Source organism: Hippoglossus stenolepis, chromosome 2 (assembly GCF_022539355.2).
Source record: "Hippoglossus stenolepis isolate QCI-W04-F060 chromosome 2, HSTE1.2, whole genome shotgun sequence".
NCBI lineage: Eukaryota > Metazoa > Chordata > Actinopteri > Pleuronectiformes > Pleuronectidae > Hippoglossus > Hippoglossus stenolepis.
In genome coordinates, this window is record NC_061484.1 from 17,071,455 (window position 1) to 17,088,426 (window position 16,972).

The following is a 16,972-nucleotide window of genomic DNA, read 5'->3' on the forward strand; positions in this document are numbered from 1 at the left end:
AACACTCTGACATCTGTTGCTACAGATAATCACTGTAGTGGCTTGAAAAGGTTCCCAATTGTTGTCTCCTGTAAACTTGGAATGAAAATTGCAACACACACACACTCACACTGACACGCACGCACGCACGCACACACGCACACACTCACACACTCAAACTCACACTCACACGAACTGGACCACCCCGCCCCAGCCCCGCCCAGCGGCCCGACCCCATGGAGAACAGACAGAGGATCATGTGACAGCGGCAGCAGTTTCCACACACACACACACACACACACTCACACTCACAGAGTCCGAGAGTGAGAGAAGAGTTTCGTAACTTGGGGAAGTTAGCCGGAGCCATCGATCACTGGAGCGTCTTGTTGTTCTGTCTCTGGTGTCAGTGACACAGCGGAACATTGAGCGTCAGCTGCGTCACTTTTTCTGCGGAGTTGCCTCACTCTGTGTCGGACCTTTATTCTCTCCCCTCGCCGCCGAGGATCCAGCGTCTCCGCTCCAGGATTAAACTGAAGAACACTCGTCCGTCTGAGAAGTGAGTGTCCCGGTGACACCGGCTCGTCGCTGCTGTGGTGGAGCCAGTAAACTGTATTAGAATAAACTTTATTATAGGGGGCCGGGGGTCCATACATGTGGTGCTGCGGGTTCAGTTAAATGAGATCAAGCTGTTTGTGTGTAGTTTTGTGTTAATTAGTTAATTAGGGTCCCACACTATTACGTTAACGACCGTGCTTTCCGTTTTCTGTGTGTTAGCTGTGTCCACCTTTACACATGTGTAATGTTTCTAAAATGTATCGATCCGGTGGCTGATGCTCTCAACACATGCCGATAACATGGCAGCAGAGAGACAACGTTGTTTTAGGAGTCAGGGATTGTAATGTGGATTATTAGGATCGATTAGGTGGTTTCAAATAGAAAAGTGGTCAAAAAGTCAACGAGTTACCGTTTAGCTAAGTTACTTAATGTATAGTCTATGAAATGTCATAAAATAGGTAAAGAATATTGAGACCCTTAAAGAGACTTATTTTAGTGTCTTATTTCCCCCCAAAAATATTCAGATATTTAATTTAAAATAATATAAAATAATAAAAAAATCTAATAATGATTAAACCTAAATTTGAGCCTAAAATCTGGAACCAGGGGATGTTTGCAATTTTGACCATAAATACCAGCTGAAAGGATTTATTGGATATGAAAATAGTTTCTAATTTACTGTAATTTGACTAATGATTGATTGATGAATTGTTACAGTTTTAGTACATGTGATGCTGATTCAGAATCAAGCTGAGAGTGCCAGACGAAGCTCAGTGTGGCTGCGTGGTGTAATACACAGACAGGAGTCTATCTGACAGGTGTGTGTGTGTGTGTGTGGCAGGGAGTGATAGTTTCAACAATCCCTAGGTGACACCTGAGTTTCTCCGTCTGTCCTCTCTCATTCACTACATCCTTGACAATACACATCTCTCTTTCTCTCTCTCTCTCTTTCTCTCTGTGTGTTTCTCCGTCTCTGTCTCTCCCTGTTTCCTGTGCTTTGTTTCAAGGCTGAGGCTTGCGTCACACATTCCACTTGGCATATGAAGCCCTTATCCTGTTTAGAGCCTGGAGTGAGAGAGAAAGAGGGAGAAAGAAGGGAGGAGAGAGGGATGTGGATGTGGGGGGTGGACGAGTGGAATGAGGGCGATCTCTCTGACTGACTTTGTACTCTTCTACTCTAGAAAAGTTTTTAAGAAGGAGAACAAATTGAACAAAGCATTGACCTTTCTGTCTTTCTTTATTAATGTATTCGTCTCATTAGGGCCGCATGCACACGCCCAACACCCCACCCTCCACTACACCTCTTTTCCTGAATAAACATGCTGATGATATCTGGTGGAACAAAATGCGCAAGAGTGTGTACACACACACACACACACACTGCTCAAAGGGCATGTCCTAGAGAACATTAGGGCTAAACATTAAACCCCTGGATGCTGAAGCGTTGGTGATTCTCCATTAGAAGTTAAGGATATAAGGACACTGCGGTCCACAGACAGCCATAAACTTAAAAAGCTGTAAGTCGTTACACAACTTCACATGCGTGCCAGCGCGCGCACGCACGCACTCACACAGCCATGTGTGAGCACATGCACACACACTTGTGCAGTGTGTCTGTTCCTGCTCTTAAACCACTGGATTGAGCCACTGTGACAGTGTAGCTCTTTCTTACCATCCCCCCCCTCCCCATGTTTGAGGTTCATTGAAGTTTTGTCATATTTTGGTTGAAACCCACTTCATTTTCTCCCTCGTTTCTGTCTCTGCCTTGTTCTTTCCACTTCCATTTTTACATAGTTTGGTCAGAGCGGCTGTTTTCTTTGCGCTCTCTCTCCTTCCATTCCCCCCCTCTGTCCTCTCATTCTTCGGGTATGGGAGGTTCAGTGTGTTGAGGGGAGGTGTGGGTAGGGGGTCAGACAGGAAACCGCAGGCCCCCTGCAGCAGCACCCCCCATTTGGCTTCACTCTCCTCCTTCTCCTCCTCCTCCTCCTCCTTCCCTTCTTTACACCCCCCGACCCATCACGCAGTGTGGAAATAATAACAGTCAGACTAAACTCTGAGGGCTTCCGCTTCTCTCCCTCTCCCTCTCCCTCTCTCTTTCTCTGGCACTCGCTCTCGTTCTCTCCTTCCTCCGCTGTCTGGAAAGCCTCAACACTGCTGTCTTTGACAAGTTCGGCTTGAGGTGCATGTACATGAGCGTGTGTGTCTTTGTCAGGTTTTGAGTCTTGTGTCAACTCCAGTGTGTCTCTGAATGTGTGTATCCGCATGTGGGTGGATGTGTGTGTAATGATGGATTCTGTTTCCTCTCCCCCCGCTGATGGCCCCCTCTGGCTTCCCCCCGAGGTCTGCGGGCCTGCAGCCCCACAGTCTGCTGGAGAGGAGCTGAGAGGGGCTATGGGCTTGTATATGTCTATATGTGCGTGTGTGCATGTGTGGGATGGGAGGAGTTGGCTGGGGCAGCTTGGATGAGGGAATAGGATGCCAAAATAAGAGGATAGGGGGCTTCAGCAGGGGCCTTAAAGTGAGAGGAGTCAAAGTAAGAGCATGTGACGCATTGTTAGAGGAGTCAGGAGAAGGAAGTGAGGTAAGGGGATGAAATAAGGGAGTAGGGAGGTACACTTGGGGGTTATGGATTGCAATAAGGGGTCAGGGGCATAAGAAGGACTATGGCGCAATGAGAGACCACACTGGAAATGAGCTCAGAAAAAGGAACATTTAAATGCTGGAATATTAGCTTGCCACCTTGATGAGTCACGTAATTGGGATCTTAATTTAAGTAAAGATTAGTTCATTCCCTTAGGGGTTTACATAGGTTAAGGTGTGAGTCAAGCTATAGTGTGTTCATAAGTTTCCCCTCCGTAAGCTACACATTGTGTTAATGCCCAAGAGCAGTTTGACTGGGACGGTTTGTGTGACAGTCGTGGTGTACGACATCGCCATGAGGTGAGACTGATGAGGTAAAGAGGTGATACAGAAAGAAACGGTGAAACATCAATAGCAGGGAACTGAAGGCCGTTAGTTTTCTCTCTCTGTGTGTGTGTGTGTGTGTGTGTGTGTGTGTGTGTGTGTGTGTGTGTGTGTGTGTGTGTGTGTGTGTGTGTGTGTGTGTGTGTGTGTGTGTGTGTGTGTGTGTGTGTGTGTGTGTGTGTGTGTGTGTGTGTGTTGCGGCGTGTTCTTGGACAAAGCTGTTGTCTGGAGGTTTCTGGTCTCTCTGGTGATCTCATCTTCTCCAGCCTGTTGCCATTAGAGTTTGTGTGTGTGTGTGTGCGAGTGTATGCATGCATGTGCGGTGCCCTGTTTGGGTCTGTGTGTGTTTAAGCATGCGTGCGTGTCTGTAATAATTCAGTCCTTTAGTGATTTAGTGTGTGTATTCTGTTGAGTTAGCAGAAACTTGGTGTGCAGTGTGTATAAGTACGTGTGTGTGTGTGTCTGTGTGTGGTTGAGTCGGTAGCCAGCGACTCCAAGCCACAATATTTTCCCCTTCAGTCATGTTGTTTTATATCATTCAAAGAGCGGCAGAGAAAAGGAGTGCGGGCTGGTGTGTGGTTCAGATAAACACGGTAGTAAAGACGTGAGTGATTGTTGAGGAGCGAGTGAAGAGGAGGTGTTGAAGAAGATGTGCGGAGTCCAAGGGTGGAAAGAGAAAGAGAGGGGGGTGCAGGAAGTGTTTGCTGAGTGGGTTGGGGTAGAGTACACAGTAGCTCTACTGACCTAGAAGGACAATATTTGCAGACCACACTTGACATGCACAAACACACACACACCCACATGTAGCGCACTGGGAAAAAATACTCCCCGACAACCAAGGTATGGCTACTTATTTACCAAATAGGCGCAGTGCTCTCTGGTTCCTTCACTTCACAGTTTATATACCCTCAGAGTTCCCAGCCGTAAACCTTTATATGCTCTGATAAAAAGAAGACCAGCTGCCTGATCTCTATCTGACAGAGAGAGTTTGTCGTCGTCCTGGAGATCAGTTTGACCCGTTACAATATTCATTTTGTCAGAGCATTAGTGAAACTAAGAACGGACAAATATATTCAGTTTGCCTTCACATGCAACAAAAAGCAGCAAATCAGTCACAACTGAGAAGCTTAAAGTTGAATTCTGGTAGTTTTCAACCTGGGCCCTATAGGTTTATAAACGTGGGTGTGCAAATGAATGGCACTTTTGGAATCAGTCAAGTGGATCACCTCCGCCAGCAGCCGCGACAAGGCAGCTGTGGCTACAATGTAATCTTATGGGGCAACTGCGACAGTCCAAGAACGAGACTTCTAGTTGAGCAAGACGTGTAATCTCAATAGACTATAAAAAAAAACCCAGAATATTAATTTGAGCTTTTTTATTGGTGAGGAAAAAGTACTTTTAGAGGACATTTCGTGGACTGTCGCAGTTGCCCCCACAAGATTACATCATAGCCAAGTATCATTAATTTGCGAGCCGACTTGGGAACTAGGGATAACTGTTAGAAAAATGTTTAAATGATTTTCCATGGAGCAGCTAATCAATTAATGTACTTATAACTGCAGCTGTGTTTGAAGCTGCATCACCGATTCAGAGAGAAATAAACAAGCTCCAGCTGCAGATCGACTCTAATCTCCTGAGGCTTTATGGTCTGTTGAGTTGCACTGAAGAAGATGTGCAGCTAAATTAAATTTTATTTCCTGCAATTGTCCACATTTTCTCAGACTCATTGTATTTATTCTTTTATGATCCAACCCAAGGGAAAGTTTGGTGTTTTTCACAAGGACAACCCCCCACCCCCACCCCCACTCACCTTCCTGTTGTCACATGTTGCCTGATAACTCTCCTCTGTTCATTGGCCTGTGTGGTAAACTCCAACCATCTGGAAAACACTCAAACTAAAAATTCAAACAATCAACACTAATTTGCGGTTGATCCTTATGTGACCCAGATCTCTGTCCCCATCGGCCAAATTGTTCAAACCAGAGACACATTTAACCCACTTAACCATAAGTAGCATGTCTCTCAAACGGCATAAATCACCCTCTGAGCAGGCCAGTCACGTTAATGGTATGTTCCCATGACTGTGAATGTTCTTTCGAGGTTTTAAATATATGCAGTGCTGTCTGGGGTTTTCAGAGATGAACCCTGATAACTTTGTTCCTAAAGGTAATTATGGCATTTTACACCTGTGTATGTACTGATGAAGGTACGCACGGCTCGTGTGAGCACAGGTATGTACAGGTAACTGTAAATCTTCTTCCAGTTGAGCCCAGCCCTGAAGTGAAGAGATAATTTGCATTCATTATATGTCAGTCATGCGTTAGTCTGAATCACTATGTCGACACCGTGGGTATGAACCTGTTTTTAAAATCCCCTTCAACCAGGCCTCTTACCGGGGGAAGCAAACTACGTGCTGAAAAGGGCGAGATTTCATTATGCAAATACACATTCAACATTTGTCTTTTACTGTTTGTGGGGAATTAGTCATTTTAATGATAGTGATCCTATGCTCAGACATCTTGTTTGAAGAAATACATCAAAGGAAATTGAAAGTTGGTGTCGCCACCTACAGTCAAAGAAAAGTATTGCCAGATAGCAGCAAAAGTTTCACAAATCAAGAAGCGATTGCTTTCCTTGCCTGTAAATGGCATTTATCTGCTTGTCTACATTTAAGTTGCAACTATGTTTTTGATGATAGCTCCCTGATAGAGCTGAATTAATAGTCGATTACACCATTACGCAACTGATAGAAATTTAATCAAACACAGTTTTGGGTATTGATTGCAGCATTTTTATATATATTGTAAACAAACATGTAATAAATGATCTATAACACACATACCATTTTAAATGGCAGATCTCATCAACAATCATAACTCCTCCTCGATCCAATATAAACAATTGATGGAGGGAAGGACTGGGAATTTCCCCTCTTACTACTGTTTTTTTCTTTTTGTCACTGTAGGGAAACTAACTGTTCGCTCTGCTTACCATGTACAAACTGAGAGGGAGTTTTTTTCTTTTCCTGTTTCGTGATCTGTTTGTGCTTCGTAACTGTTCTTATTGTCACCTCTGTGTGAGGAACACGACCACAATATAGCAACTGCTTGACCTCCAGTTGAACTTCAATACAATACAAGCCCGGATTAGAAATAACACACCCTCAAAGACATCCGCACGCACGCACGCACGCACGCACGCACGCACGCACAGTTCCCACCTGCCTACAGCCTCTTTGTTTCATGGAGCCGGGTGAAGGGTGAGGCTTTAGTCGTCATGTTCACACCCTTCCTGACCCAGCAAGCAAGCATCCTGCTCTCTGATTGGTTTGCTCCCCATCTGGTGTGTGTGTGTGTGTGTGTGTGTGTTTTCGTGTGTGTGTTTTCGTGTGTGTGTGTGCGCACGCGCAGGCTTGCGGTAGGGTGTGACTGCCCCTGTTCTTGCCATTTGTTAATAATTAAAGGCTAACTTGTCTCCAGACTGTGGACTTTAATCAGGTCACACAAACATACACACAAACACACACACACAGACCCCCTCAGGGTACATTCTTTGACAGCTCATGTTGCCTGAATGCTCCAGTGATCTCACACGCACACACACATAAACACACTCATTTAGGCACAAACATGGAGTCATCATGGCTGCACCTGGTTATTCAAAGGCAACGTAACTAGAACCACCTTTGAAATCTCACACACTTTTGATCCAAACACTTGACAGGCCTTAGTAGGTTGTGTGTGTGTGTGTGTGTGTGTGTGTGTGTGTGTGTGTGTGTGTGTGTGTGTGTGTGTGTGTGTGTGTGTGTGTGTGTGTGTGTGTGTGTGTGTGTGTGTGTGTCTGTGTGTGTGTGTGTGTGTGTGTGTGTGTGGTGTCACTGTGAAGTCTTCGACATGAGGCAGTTTCCAGGCTCATCACACCTGGAGCTGGTTGTGTTCTCGTAAAGCAACCCGTCGTAAAGTTGTCTTTAGCATTGTTTGAAAATGTCTAGCATTTTTAGAGAACACAACCCTGTTTAGTTAATATATTTTTATGGCTATTGTCTGACTTGAGTTACCGTAAGGCTGAGTGTGCTCCCCCTACTTGAGGTGATTCGTTTTTATCACCTCACGAGTGTGTGTGTGCATGCTTGGGTTGTTTGGCAGTTTTTTCTTATTCTTCTGCCAAGATGTAGTACTAATTAGGTATAATTTGAGGTACTTGTTCTCAATTTGACTTTTTCCCTTTTATGCTACTTGATACGTCTTGCGAACTGCATGCCAGAGAAAATACTCAAATATTTTACCTTTGTCTCCACTGCATTTAAGAAAGCATGTGATGAGATAACCGCACATTAATATGTTAAAAAACAGTGGTCAGCAACCCTACAAAAACAGCAGTGTCTAGTTGAAGCCTTATTGTCATGTTATGACATGTTAGACATTTGACTGAACATGTCACCACTTCACTGATTTCATTTTAACTACTATTTGAATCCTAAGGACGTAACACTCCATTATTTCAGAAAATAAAGTTTTGGAAAAGTCTTAAAACTGAATTGAACTTGATGAAACTATCACATCACAACCCTCCACGTTATCTCGTGACCCTCACAATACTGTCCTCTTTCCTCTGGTCATGGACCATTACTGAAGAGGAAAGTAAATGAACAAAGTTTAAGAGTGTGAGTTATTAATCTGTGTGTGGTTGTTTTATTTTGTAGGAGCCTGGCCAGTGCAGCCATGCTGATGTATGATTACCCTCTGAAGCCAGACATGGAGACGGTAAGACACATGTGTTTGTGTGCTCCCGTCATGCCTGAGCATGTTTTTGATGCCATACAGTATCTTTGACCCACACACACACTCACACACACACACACACACACACACACACTCACACACACACACACTCACACACACACACACTCACACACACACACACACACACACACACACACACACACACACACACACACACACACACACACACACTCTTGCTACGTGTCTAGACAGAGTGGTTCCCACATTCCGACTCTTCCTGGACAAACAGGCTGCTGTACAGTGGACATTTGCATACAATGGGTACACACACTGCCAGGCAGCAGGCTAATGAACACACACACACACACACACACACACACACACACACACACACACACACACACACACACACACACACACACACACACACACACTGTACTTTGAGACATAACAGTTATCTGCTCCCACACAGAACTGAGTTTAAAGTTTTTTGGCCGGCTGTAGTTGTTTGTGAGGCAGAAACATGTTTTCCCTGTTATTGAACACAGAACCGGAAATTTTTAACTCTCCGCTCTTTTGTCTTCCTCCACTGCTTCCTTCTTCTGTATCCTCTCTTTCTCTTTCGCTCACAGTCATTCTACTCTTCGCTTGTGAAAAGCCCAGAGCCGTACAGAGTGATCTTCCCCCATCCCGCCCCCCTCTACCACACGCACATGCACGCCTTCGCCCAGTCCCACACCCCCAGCAACCCCACACACACCCAGCTGGAGCCAGTTGATCTGTCACTCAGCAAGCGCTCCTCCTCCAGCTCATCCTCCTCCTCTCCTCCCTGCTCCTCCGCCTCCTCCCCGGCCTCCTCGCGCAGCTCTCCGCCCTCGCCTCACAGCACAGCGAGCCGCGCCTCCCCCCGCTGCTCCCCTCCGCACGCCCAGCTGCGCTCCTCGCCCTCCCACGCCGTCCCGCCGCCCACTGCCTCGCTTCCTTACACCACCATGGTGACTCCTCTGATCAGCTCGGGATCCGGGGTCATTCAGGGGTCAGGGGTCATGGTGTCTCCGGTCATGGTGCCTCTGTCAGTCCTGTACTCATCGTCCCTCCACCTGCACCAGCCCATAATGATGAGCCAAGCCGTCGCCTGTGACGACGACCACCATCGGAGCAGGGAGCACAAGACAGGTGAGTTTCATTCTTTTACTCAGTGCAGTTTCCTGTTAGATTGAGTTGATTAAAATTAAATGATCATAATTAGTCATTAAATAACAAGGAATTAAAAACAGGAAATAACTTCACAACTACATGACAACATCATATGAGTAATGTGCTGACTCTCCTTTTCTCCAAATAAAATGTTCCCATTTAATGTCGAACTTTCTTCTTAACTGTTGACATATCTTTTACTGACAATGAGGAAGTGCTTTTCATTTCCTCTGTTAGAATAACACAATAGCAGATTCTTGTTTCCTGAGGGAGCCATGTTTTTTTTGTATTCCTGTTTTCTGTGGTCAGCTGGAGGTCACTGATGGACAAAGGTCACCATCTCTCACTCTCCAGTCTGTGACAGGCACAGATATGAGTGGACAATGATTAAATTCATACATGACTGTCAGATTCATCTTATCATAGTGTTTGCTTGTGATCCCCATATGGAAAAACACATAAATTCTAATTAAATAAGTTGAAAACAATCTATGTAACTATGGAGGATTAAGAGTCTACAGCAGCACTAGCAGCTCTATTAGGATGTACTTGTAGGGCCCTGAGTCAAGTGTTGAATGCTAACATCATAATCTAAAGTTTGGGCCAAATTAGATGTCCAATTCTACCACAATCCAATCCATTCAATAGTTGCTGAGATATTTTATTCTGGAAAAGTATGGGATATGGAGCGATGAACATTGCAGGTATCTTTGTATCAGGAAAAATCGGACTGTTAAAAGTGAGAAACAATTCCTGGATCCGCCCCCTGATCTGGATCCTCTCCAAAATTGAATCGGTTCTTCCTTGACCCATATAACATTCTTCCACCAAGTTTCGTGGAAATCCGTCTTTTAGTTTTTGCGTATTCTTGCTTACAATCAAACAAACCAACAAACAAACATCATTTCAAGTGTAAGATACTAATATCATAATAATGTGAATAAAACCGGACCATATTGACCAGTTCACATCTGCTGATCTTTTTACATCTACCCAGTTCACTCTGCTAAGCCCCTGGAGCTACGAGGCGACGCCCACGACCTGCACAAGCCAATCAAAACAGAGCCTTGCCCTGAGCTTCTTCATGACTTCCACAACAGCCACGAGATGAAATCATCGGTCATCAGGATACCACACGAATATGAGTAAGTGGCCCACCAGCACGCCCACACACATTTAACTCTCTTTAACTCTATATGGAAGCGATTGTCAGAGCCCTTCCTCGTCTGCTCCTGTTGTAACCTTTTTAAAAAGGCGAGGACCTAAATCCTGCTATATTTTGAGAGCAGGATTTGGGTCCCGATAACAAAACTGCCCTTTTGTGACACCATGGGGAAATGGTCCTCAAAAGATGGTAAAAACATTAACTTACATTAGCCTATTTCACGGAGGATCAATAACCAATAATGGGTGATTGCAGGGATTTATTCAGAGATTAAATCTCCAGTCTCTCCAGTCAAATATTAGAAACCCAGCATTTTTCATACTCATCCTCACTGAGGTTTTCTGTGTGTTGGCAAACTCTGGGAAACTGTGCAGAGGTGGCAGTTATGATACGGCCTCGACACGCTCTGATATCTCTGTTTCTCGCAGTGGGAATGTGGGCGAGCAGATGTCATCTTTTAAAGATGCTCAGAGATACGTTTTTGTAGTTTTAAGAGATAACACATGCAAAACCAGTATCACAACACACCTTTTACACGTTGACTCTACAGCATGCAGGGGTGTGTCGGATTCCTTGATTCCTCTGTGGCGTCTTTTATTCTCTTACTTCCAGTCTCGTCGGCACCTCTCACCACGTCGCCCAATCGCCTCCACACGAGTTCTTATCAGCCATCTCGTTCCCGTCACCTCCCACATTCCTCTTCCCATCTCTCCTTTCTCTCTCCTCTTTCCTACACTCAGCACTTCCTGTATTTTCTTTTTTTTAGCTCATTGTCCAGCATCTCCCACTCCTTCTTTCACTCCCCTCCACTTCCTGTTCCTCCTCTCCTTCCTCCTCCTGTTTCATCTTCTGTAAAGTACCAGCGTTTCCTCTAAAGAAATTAAAGCAGGTCAGTTATAGATGTAGTAGTGAGGGTAGGTTGCAATTTAGTTCTGGCTTTTGTGTGTGTACACACACACACACACACACGCAGACAAACAAATCTTTTACAGTAGTTGTTAGTGTGGTTGCCATCACAGTTGTCACCGTGCCAACCGTGAAATAACTTGACCCTTAAGAAAAATGACTGGGTGTGTCTGTCATCAACTCACTTCTCCAAAAACAAAAAACACACACACACACACACACACACACACACACACATTCGTGCGCCTTTTCTTTTCGCGGGGACTTTCAGCACATTCCTCTATGCAGAACTGATCTGTGAGGGATTTATATTTCAACACTCGACACCTGCTCTCAACTGCCACTTACACACACCCACACGCACATTAACGCACACACACTTTAATGATGACACTGTAAGCGCAGAGAGACAACTCCTTGTTTTTTTTCTTTCCTCGAAAATGTTGCTTTTCACCTCTACTTGCCTCACTCCTCTTCTTTTCTTTCATATTCTGTTGTTCTTTGACAGACTTAAATGTAATAATTTTGTACAAAATAGCATTTTTTCCCAATACACACACACACACACACACCTGCACAGAGAATAGTTTTAGAAACCTTATCCGCTTGGGCCCGTTGAAGTTTGGGTGTGTGACTAGGAAGATTGTTGCCAAGTTGCATCTGCTGTTACACACTTTTTTCCATTTAATTTCTCAAACATTCAAGTTGTACGTGTGCATCGCACACAGAGATTCATATCAGATTCCATTGAATGAATTGTTGAATGGTGAAATGACAAAGACAATGACAAAAATGCGAGAGGCGACGGGACAAAGCGAAGGTGTGGTAGACTGGAAAAGGCGGGAGGTGTTTTTCAACTTCCTGACGGGTAAAAGTTGTTATTGCATCGGTGAGAGAAACTGCAGCCAAATTAAACTTCCATTTAGGTTTCACCATCATGCAGGAGGTGGCTGTCACATGACACCAGCAGCCCCTGCTGGTCAAATCATAAAAAGAAGGGGTGACGCTGTCCACTGCAGTTAAAGGTTGAGTGTGTAAGATTTAGGTGAAAGGGATCTAGTGGCAGAAATTGAATATAAAATAATCTTAGTGATGTTTTAACTACTGTGTTTCATCTAAATTGTATGAATTGTTGTATTCTTTACCTAGAATGAACCCTATATATATAAATACTTAATATTTCATCTGGAGCCGGTGCTCTCAACAGAAGCCACCATGTTCTTTACAGTAGCCCAGACTGGACAAAACTAAACACCTTTTGAGTTTTTATGATGACTGAATATTATCACAGGTTCTCTTTCATGTTTGGAAGTGGCATGTGAGGTGAGGGGTATTCAGCTGCAACATGCAACTTCACCACTAGATGTCACTAAATTCTACACATTGCCCCTTTAACGCTAAAAATCTTTTTTGTTTACTCTGTGTTTGTCTCAGGGGAAACAACCCGTCAGTAATAGTCCATTCAGGCACGAAGCATCCTCTCCCCGCTGACTCTCCCGACACGCTGAAGAAGCGACGGATTCACCTCTGTGACTTCAGCGGCTGCAACAAAGTGTACACCAAGAGCTCCCACCTCAAAGCACACCGCAGGACACACACCGGTGAGACACTGGAGAAATCCTCTTTAATGCTCTTTTACAAAACTTGTAGAAACTGTTAAAAGGGAGATTGCTCTTTCCACACTTGCTAATGTTTGCTAGTTGTGGGAACTGTTTCTCTGTAATTGTCTAAGCTCTCAACCTTACTATGTAAAGTGCTTTGACATAATGTATGTTGTGATTTGGTGCAATACAAATTTAATTTAATTAAATATTGTTTTTCTCCGTGTAGGTGAGAAGCCCTACAAGTGCATGTGGGAGGGCTGCACGTGGAAGTTCGCCCGCTCAGACGAGCTGACGAGACACTTCCGCAAGCACACGGGAGTCAAACCGTTCCAGTGTCCCGACTGCGAACGCAGCTTCTCCCGCTCTGACCACCTGGCTTTGCACAAGAAGCGCCACCTCCTGGTGTGAAGCAGCTCCCGCGGGAAACTTGAAAAGAAACTCACTCAGTGCTGGTTTCATTGTCGGACTGTACCACTTTGACTTGAGTTATTTTGTTTTCTTTTAAAGGAGCTGGCCTTAATCAATGGACTCTGACGGGGAGGGGGTAATTGTTCCTCAGGGTGCACGTTTAGACCCTTTCACCTCATTAGCCTGTATCATGAGCTGGTGTCACCCATCACATTCATTATAATAGAAATGTGGGTGTCACAGCGGACGTCTGATCTGCCACACCTTTCGAGAAAGAGGCTGCAATATCTCAGCTGGCCTGAGAACAGCACCCTCTGGTGGCCACAACTGCATCGACACCACACAGCATGCTCAAGCTTTTCTTTTTGCAACATCAGCTCTCGTTTCTCTGCGTGCATTCCAGTACAGATTGTGGACACATACACACACACTCGCTAGCTAGGCCAAAATAATGTGAATCTTCGCAGAATGTATTATATCACACCTACTGTGCGCTGTGTCATACATACTTCAGCTTACTTCCACCAGCGCAGCTACCGGTGACATAATGCTAACGTTAACTCCACACCCACCTCATCCGCCTGAACCCGCTTACATCATGAAGTGTATAAAAAACAAAACAAATAAACAGGTAGCTAATGCTCACTTACCCTCTGTACATACATACAATGCACACGTTTAACGGCACACACAGCGGAACACATGCACTTATTAAAAGCAGCTCGGTCTTGCGTGTGCTCTTGGTTTTTGGGTTGAAGAGAAAACGGGGACTGTGGGTCTCATTCATTTTCAGAGTGAAGTGTTTTTTTATGTTTTCATTCAGAAATGTGAACGTAGCTGCACAGGGGGCATTATCGTGTCAGCGAGGAAAAAGACATCGCTCGGTTGGTTTAAGGGTAGAAGCAATGAAATGTCTTACCGATGTTTTATATCAAAGTTTTATGTATCTATGAACGTGTGGTTTATGTTGTGACACCGTGGTAGCCTTTTTTTTTATTCTATGACACTTTTATATGGGATAACAATACAAAATGCAAAGCAGGGAAATTTGCTCATTAATCTTTCTGTTTTTCAGGAGCAAATGTTTAATTCCAACACGCCTCAAAGGAGGATCTGTTTAAAAAGACTCATGTGATTCCAATCCAAGGTTGCAAAAGTTTCTAGAACACCATCAAACCTCTTTTTTAAAAATGCCATCACCACTTTAGAGCAGGACTTATTTTACTTCAGCTTCAGGAGAACAAAGCAGTTTTTTGCGTATAGCATATTTGTACAACTCTAAAGTGCACTTTATATATATATACATAAATACAACCACATGATGTATAAAACATTCCCAGAGCCAAACTTTTTCAAATTTCTTTAATCGTAGAGATCTGCTGGTCAGTTTGATCACAGGTGTGGTGTAATATCAATTGAAGGTTTGAGCCTTTCTCTTATTTACATACACACACACACACACACACCGAATGTATGGACTCAGCTAGCTGCATTTGCTCCTGGATTCTTTGCGCAGTTTTTGCTTGTATATGTTATTGTATCTCTGCAAATATAAGTTGTAATATCTATATATCTATATATATGTGTGTATATATATGTACGTAAACATATATATACATGTCACAAATGATTATTAGACTGAAAGGGCAATTAAAGGTTTTTATTAAGCATGATTTTGATACTCTCATCATAATGGATATTATACGTGTCTATAATAAAGCCTATTTTCTTTTTAATCTAAACGTTGGCTATTCAAAGGGAACATGTTAAACTGTGAACATATATCTGTACAGGTCTATCTGCAAGTTTGCATCTATTTTAAAACAGAATATTCATACCACTTAATAAACGTATTGACAATATTTGTAGTTTTCGGAGCTGTGTGTTAAATTCTGTGTGTGTGTGTGTGTGGCTTTGCTGGAACTGGTGACAATTCGTGAGCAAATTAGTTGATCGACATATGATTCATTCACATCTACAATATTTTGACAGTTTTTCGAAATCATTTAAGTCAGTTTTATATGATAATAAATCTTTATTTATTTGAGTGTTGCTTTGTAGCTTTGACTTTAGCTTCAACTTCAGTTTATTTGTGGTGAAATATGATCCATGGGGAGGCCGTGTGCTGAGCTACCCAGAGCTAGTAATCTGATTTAAAGATTTAAACATCAGTGTAATGTAATTAAGTCCATTTACTTAACGTAATGTACTTCAGCAATGCACTGGTTTAATTATTTCTATTTCATCCTTCTACTTCCGTTCATTTAAAAAGAACATTTTGTTTTACTCCACCACATTTATTCAGCAACCATTATTTTCAGACTTAACATCATAATCAACAAATAAACGGAAACGTGCATGAGCTCATCCAGCCAGAATGTTTATCTCCATCCTCACATGTTGAGTGGAGGCTGCTCGGGGTGAGCATCATATGAAGTGGTGTAAAATGATGATCGAACATCACCTCTCACTATTTAGTCGATGTCAGGATTAACCTAAATAATAAACTGAGCTTGTTTGGAGAATCAATAAAGAGAGGGCTCGTCCGGGATTTGAACCCGGGACCTCTCGCACCCTAAGCGAGAATCATACCCCTAGACCAACGAGCCGATGTGCCTGTATGGAAAATAAAACATTCAAGACTTTTGTTAAATGACTACATCGCATGTCTTTTTTTTAATGTTCTTTCTCTGTGACTCTACATTAGACCAAATGTTTTCACGCTTACAAAACGCGACGACTCGGAACAAAGTTCTCTACTCAGAAGACTCAATGTGTGAGTCCATGCGAAGTGAGATGATTCCCCGCTGCTCACTTCCGGTTTCACCGAACTCCCCGAGAGGCTGAACCTCCTGAATGTTGACTGACATCTTCTCATGTTGAGACGTCATGTGAACTATTATCATCGATCCCCCAGTATAATCAACATATGTACAAAGAGTTGAACAAAGTCTTGCACTCACTGTGTCAGTGTTGCTCTTCAATCGATATGATTCAGGCAAATAAGTCTACAGTGGCAGAGGATAGGGGTCAAACCTGAAGATACTTAATATTATAAAGTCAAATTATTATTGTTAGTGTTTTGGTTACTACTAGTATTATTATTGTTATCATTATTATTATTTTTTATTTTTTGTAGTAGTTGTAGTAGTAATTATATCATAGTGTTGTTGTTGTTGGGCCATTCTGTATAAGAAGTCCTTTTACCTTTGCTAATTTACTTTTGCATTTTACTTAAGTAGGCCTACTCTTGTGGTGGAGCATTTCTACACCATGGTATTTTGACACACACGCTCTGAGTATTTCATCCACCACTGTCTGTGTATTGATAGGATAAGTGTATATTTGTGTTAATAATAAACTTTATTTGTATAGCACCTTTTATACCAATGCAGCTCAAAGTGCTTTGCGTACAATATAGATGAAAATAACAAACTTGTTAAAACGTTAGT

At 43.3% G+C, this 16,972-nt stretch overlaps 1 protein-coding gene and 1 non-coding gene across 2 annotated transcripts; one reads left to right on the top strand and one right to left on the bottom strand.

Annotated features, from left to right (window-relative positions):
• The first annotated feature begins 239 nt into the window (after window positions 1-239).
• klf3 (Kruppel-like factor 3 (basic)) lies at window positions 240-15,382 on the top strand. The gene is made up of 6 exons (XM_035145942.2): window positions 240-535; window positions 8,201-8,261; window positions 8,873-9,416; window positions 10,435-10,582; window positions 12,943-13,109; window positions 13,339-15,382. Exons 2-6 carry the CDS (start codon window positions 8,220-8,222, stop codon window positions 13,518-13,520), a joined length of 1,083 nt encoding a protein of 360 aa, XP_035001833.1. The 5' UTR covers window positions 240-535; window positions 8,201-8,219; the 3' UTR covers window positions 13,521-15,382.
• Window positions 15,383-16,057: 675 nt separating this feature from the next.
• trnap-agg lies at window positions 16,058-16,129 on the bottom strand. Its single transcript has one exon. It is a non-coding gene; the product is annotated as a tRNA-Pro (tRNA).
• Window positions 16,130-16,972: the final 843 nt, after the last annotated feature.

Excerpts from the sequence above, each read along its gene's own strand:
- klf3 (XM_035145942.2), top strand. The coding sequence starts at position 8,220 with ATGCTGATGTATGATTACCCTCTGAAGCCAGACATGGAGACG. Across the intron at positions 9,417-10,434 it reads GAGCAGGGAGCACAAGACAG|TTCACTCTGCTAAGCCCCTG; the intron begins GTGAGTTTCATT and ends ACATCTACCCAG. Across the intron at positions 13,110-13,338 it reads ACACCGCAGGACACACACCG|GTGAGAAGCCCTACAAGTGC; the intron begins GTGAGACACTGG and ends TTCTCCGTGTAG.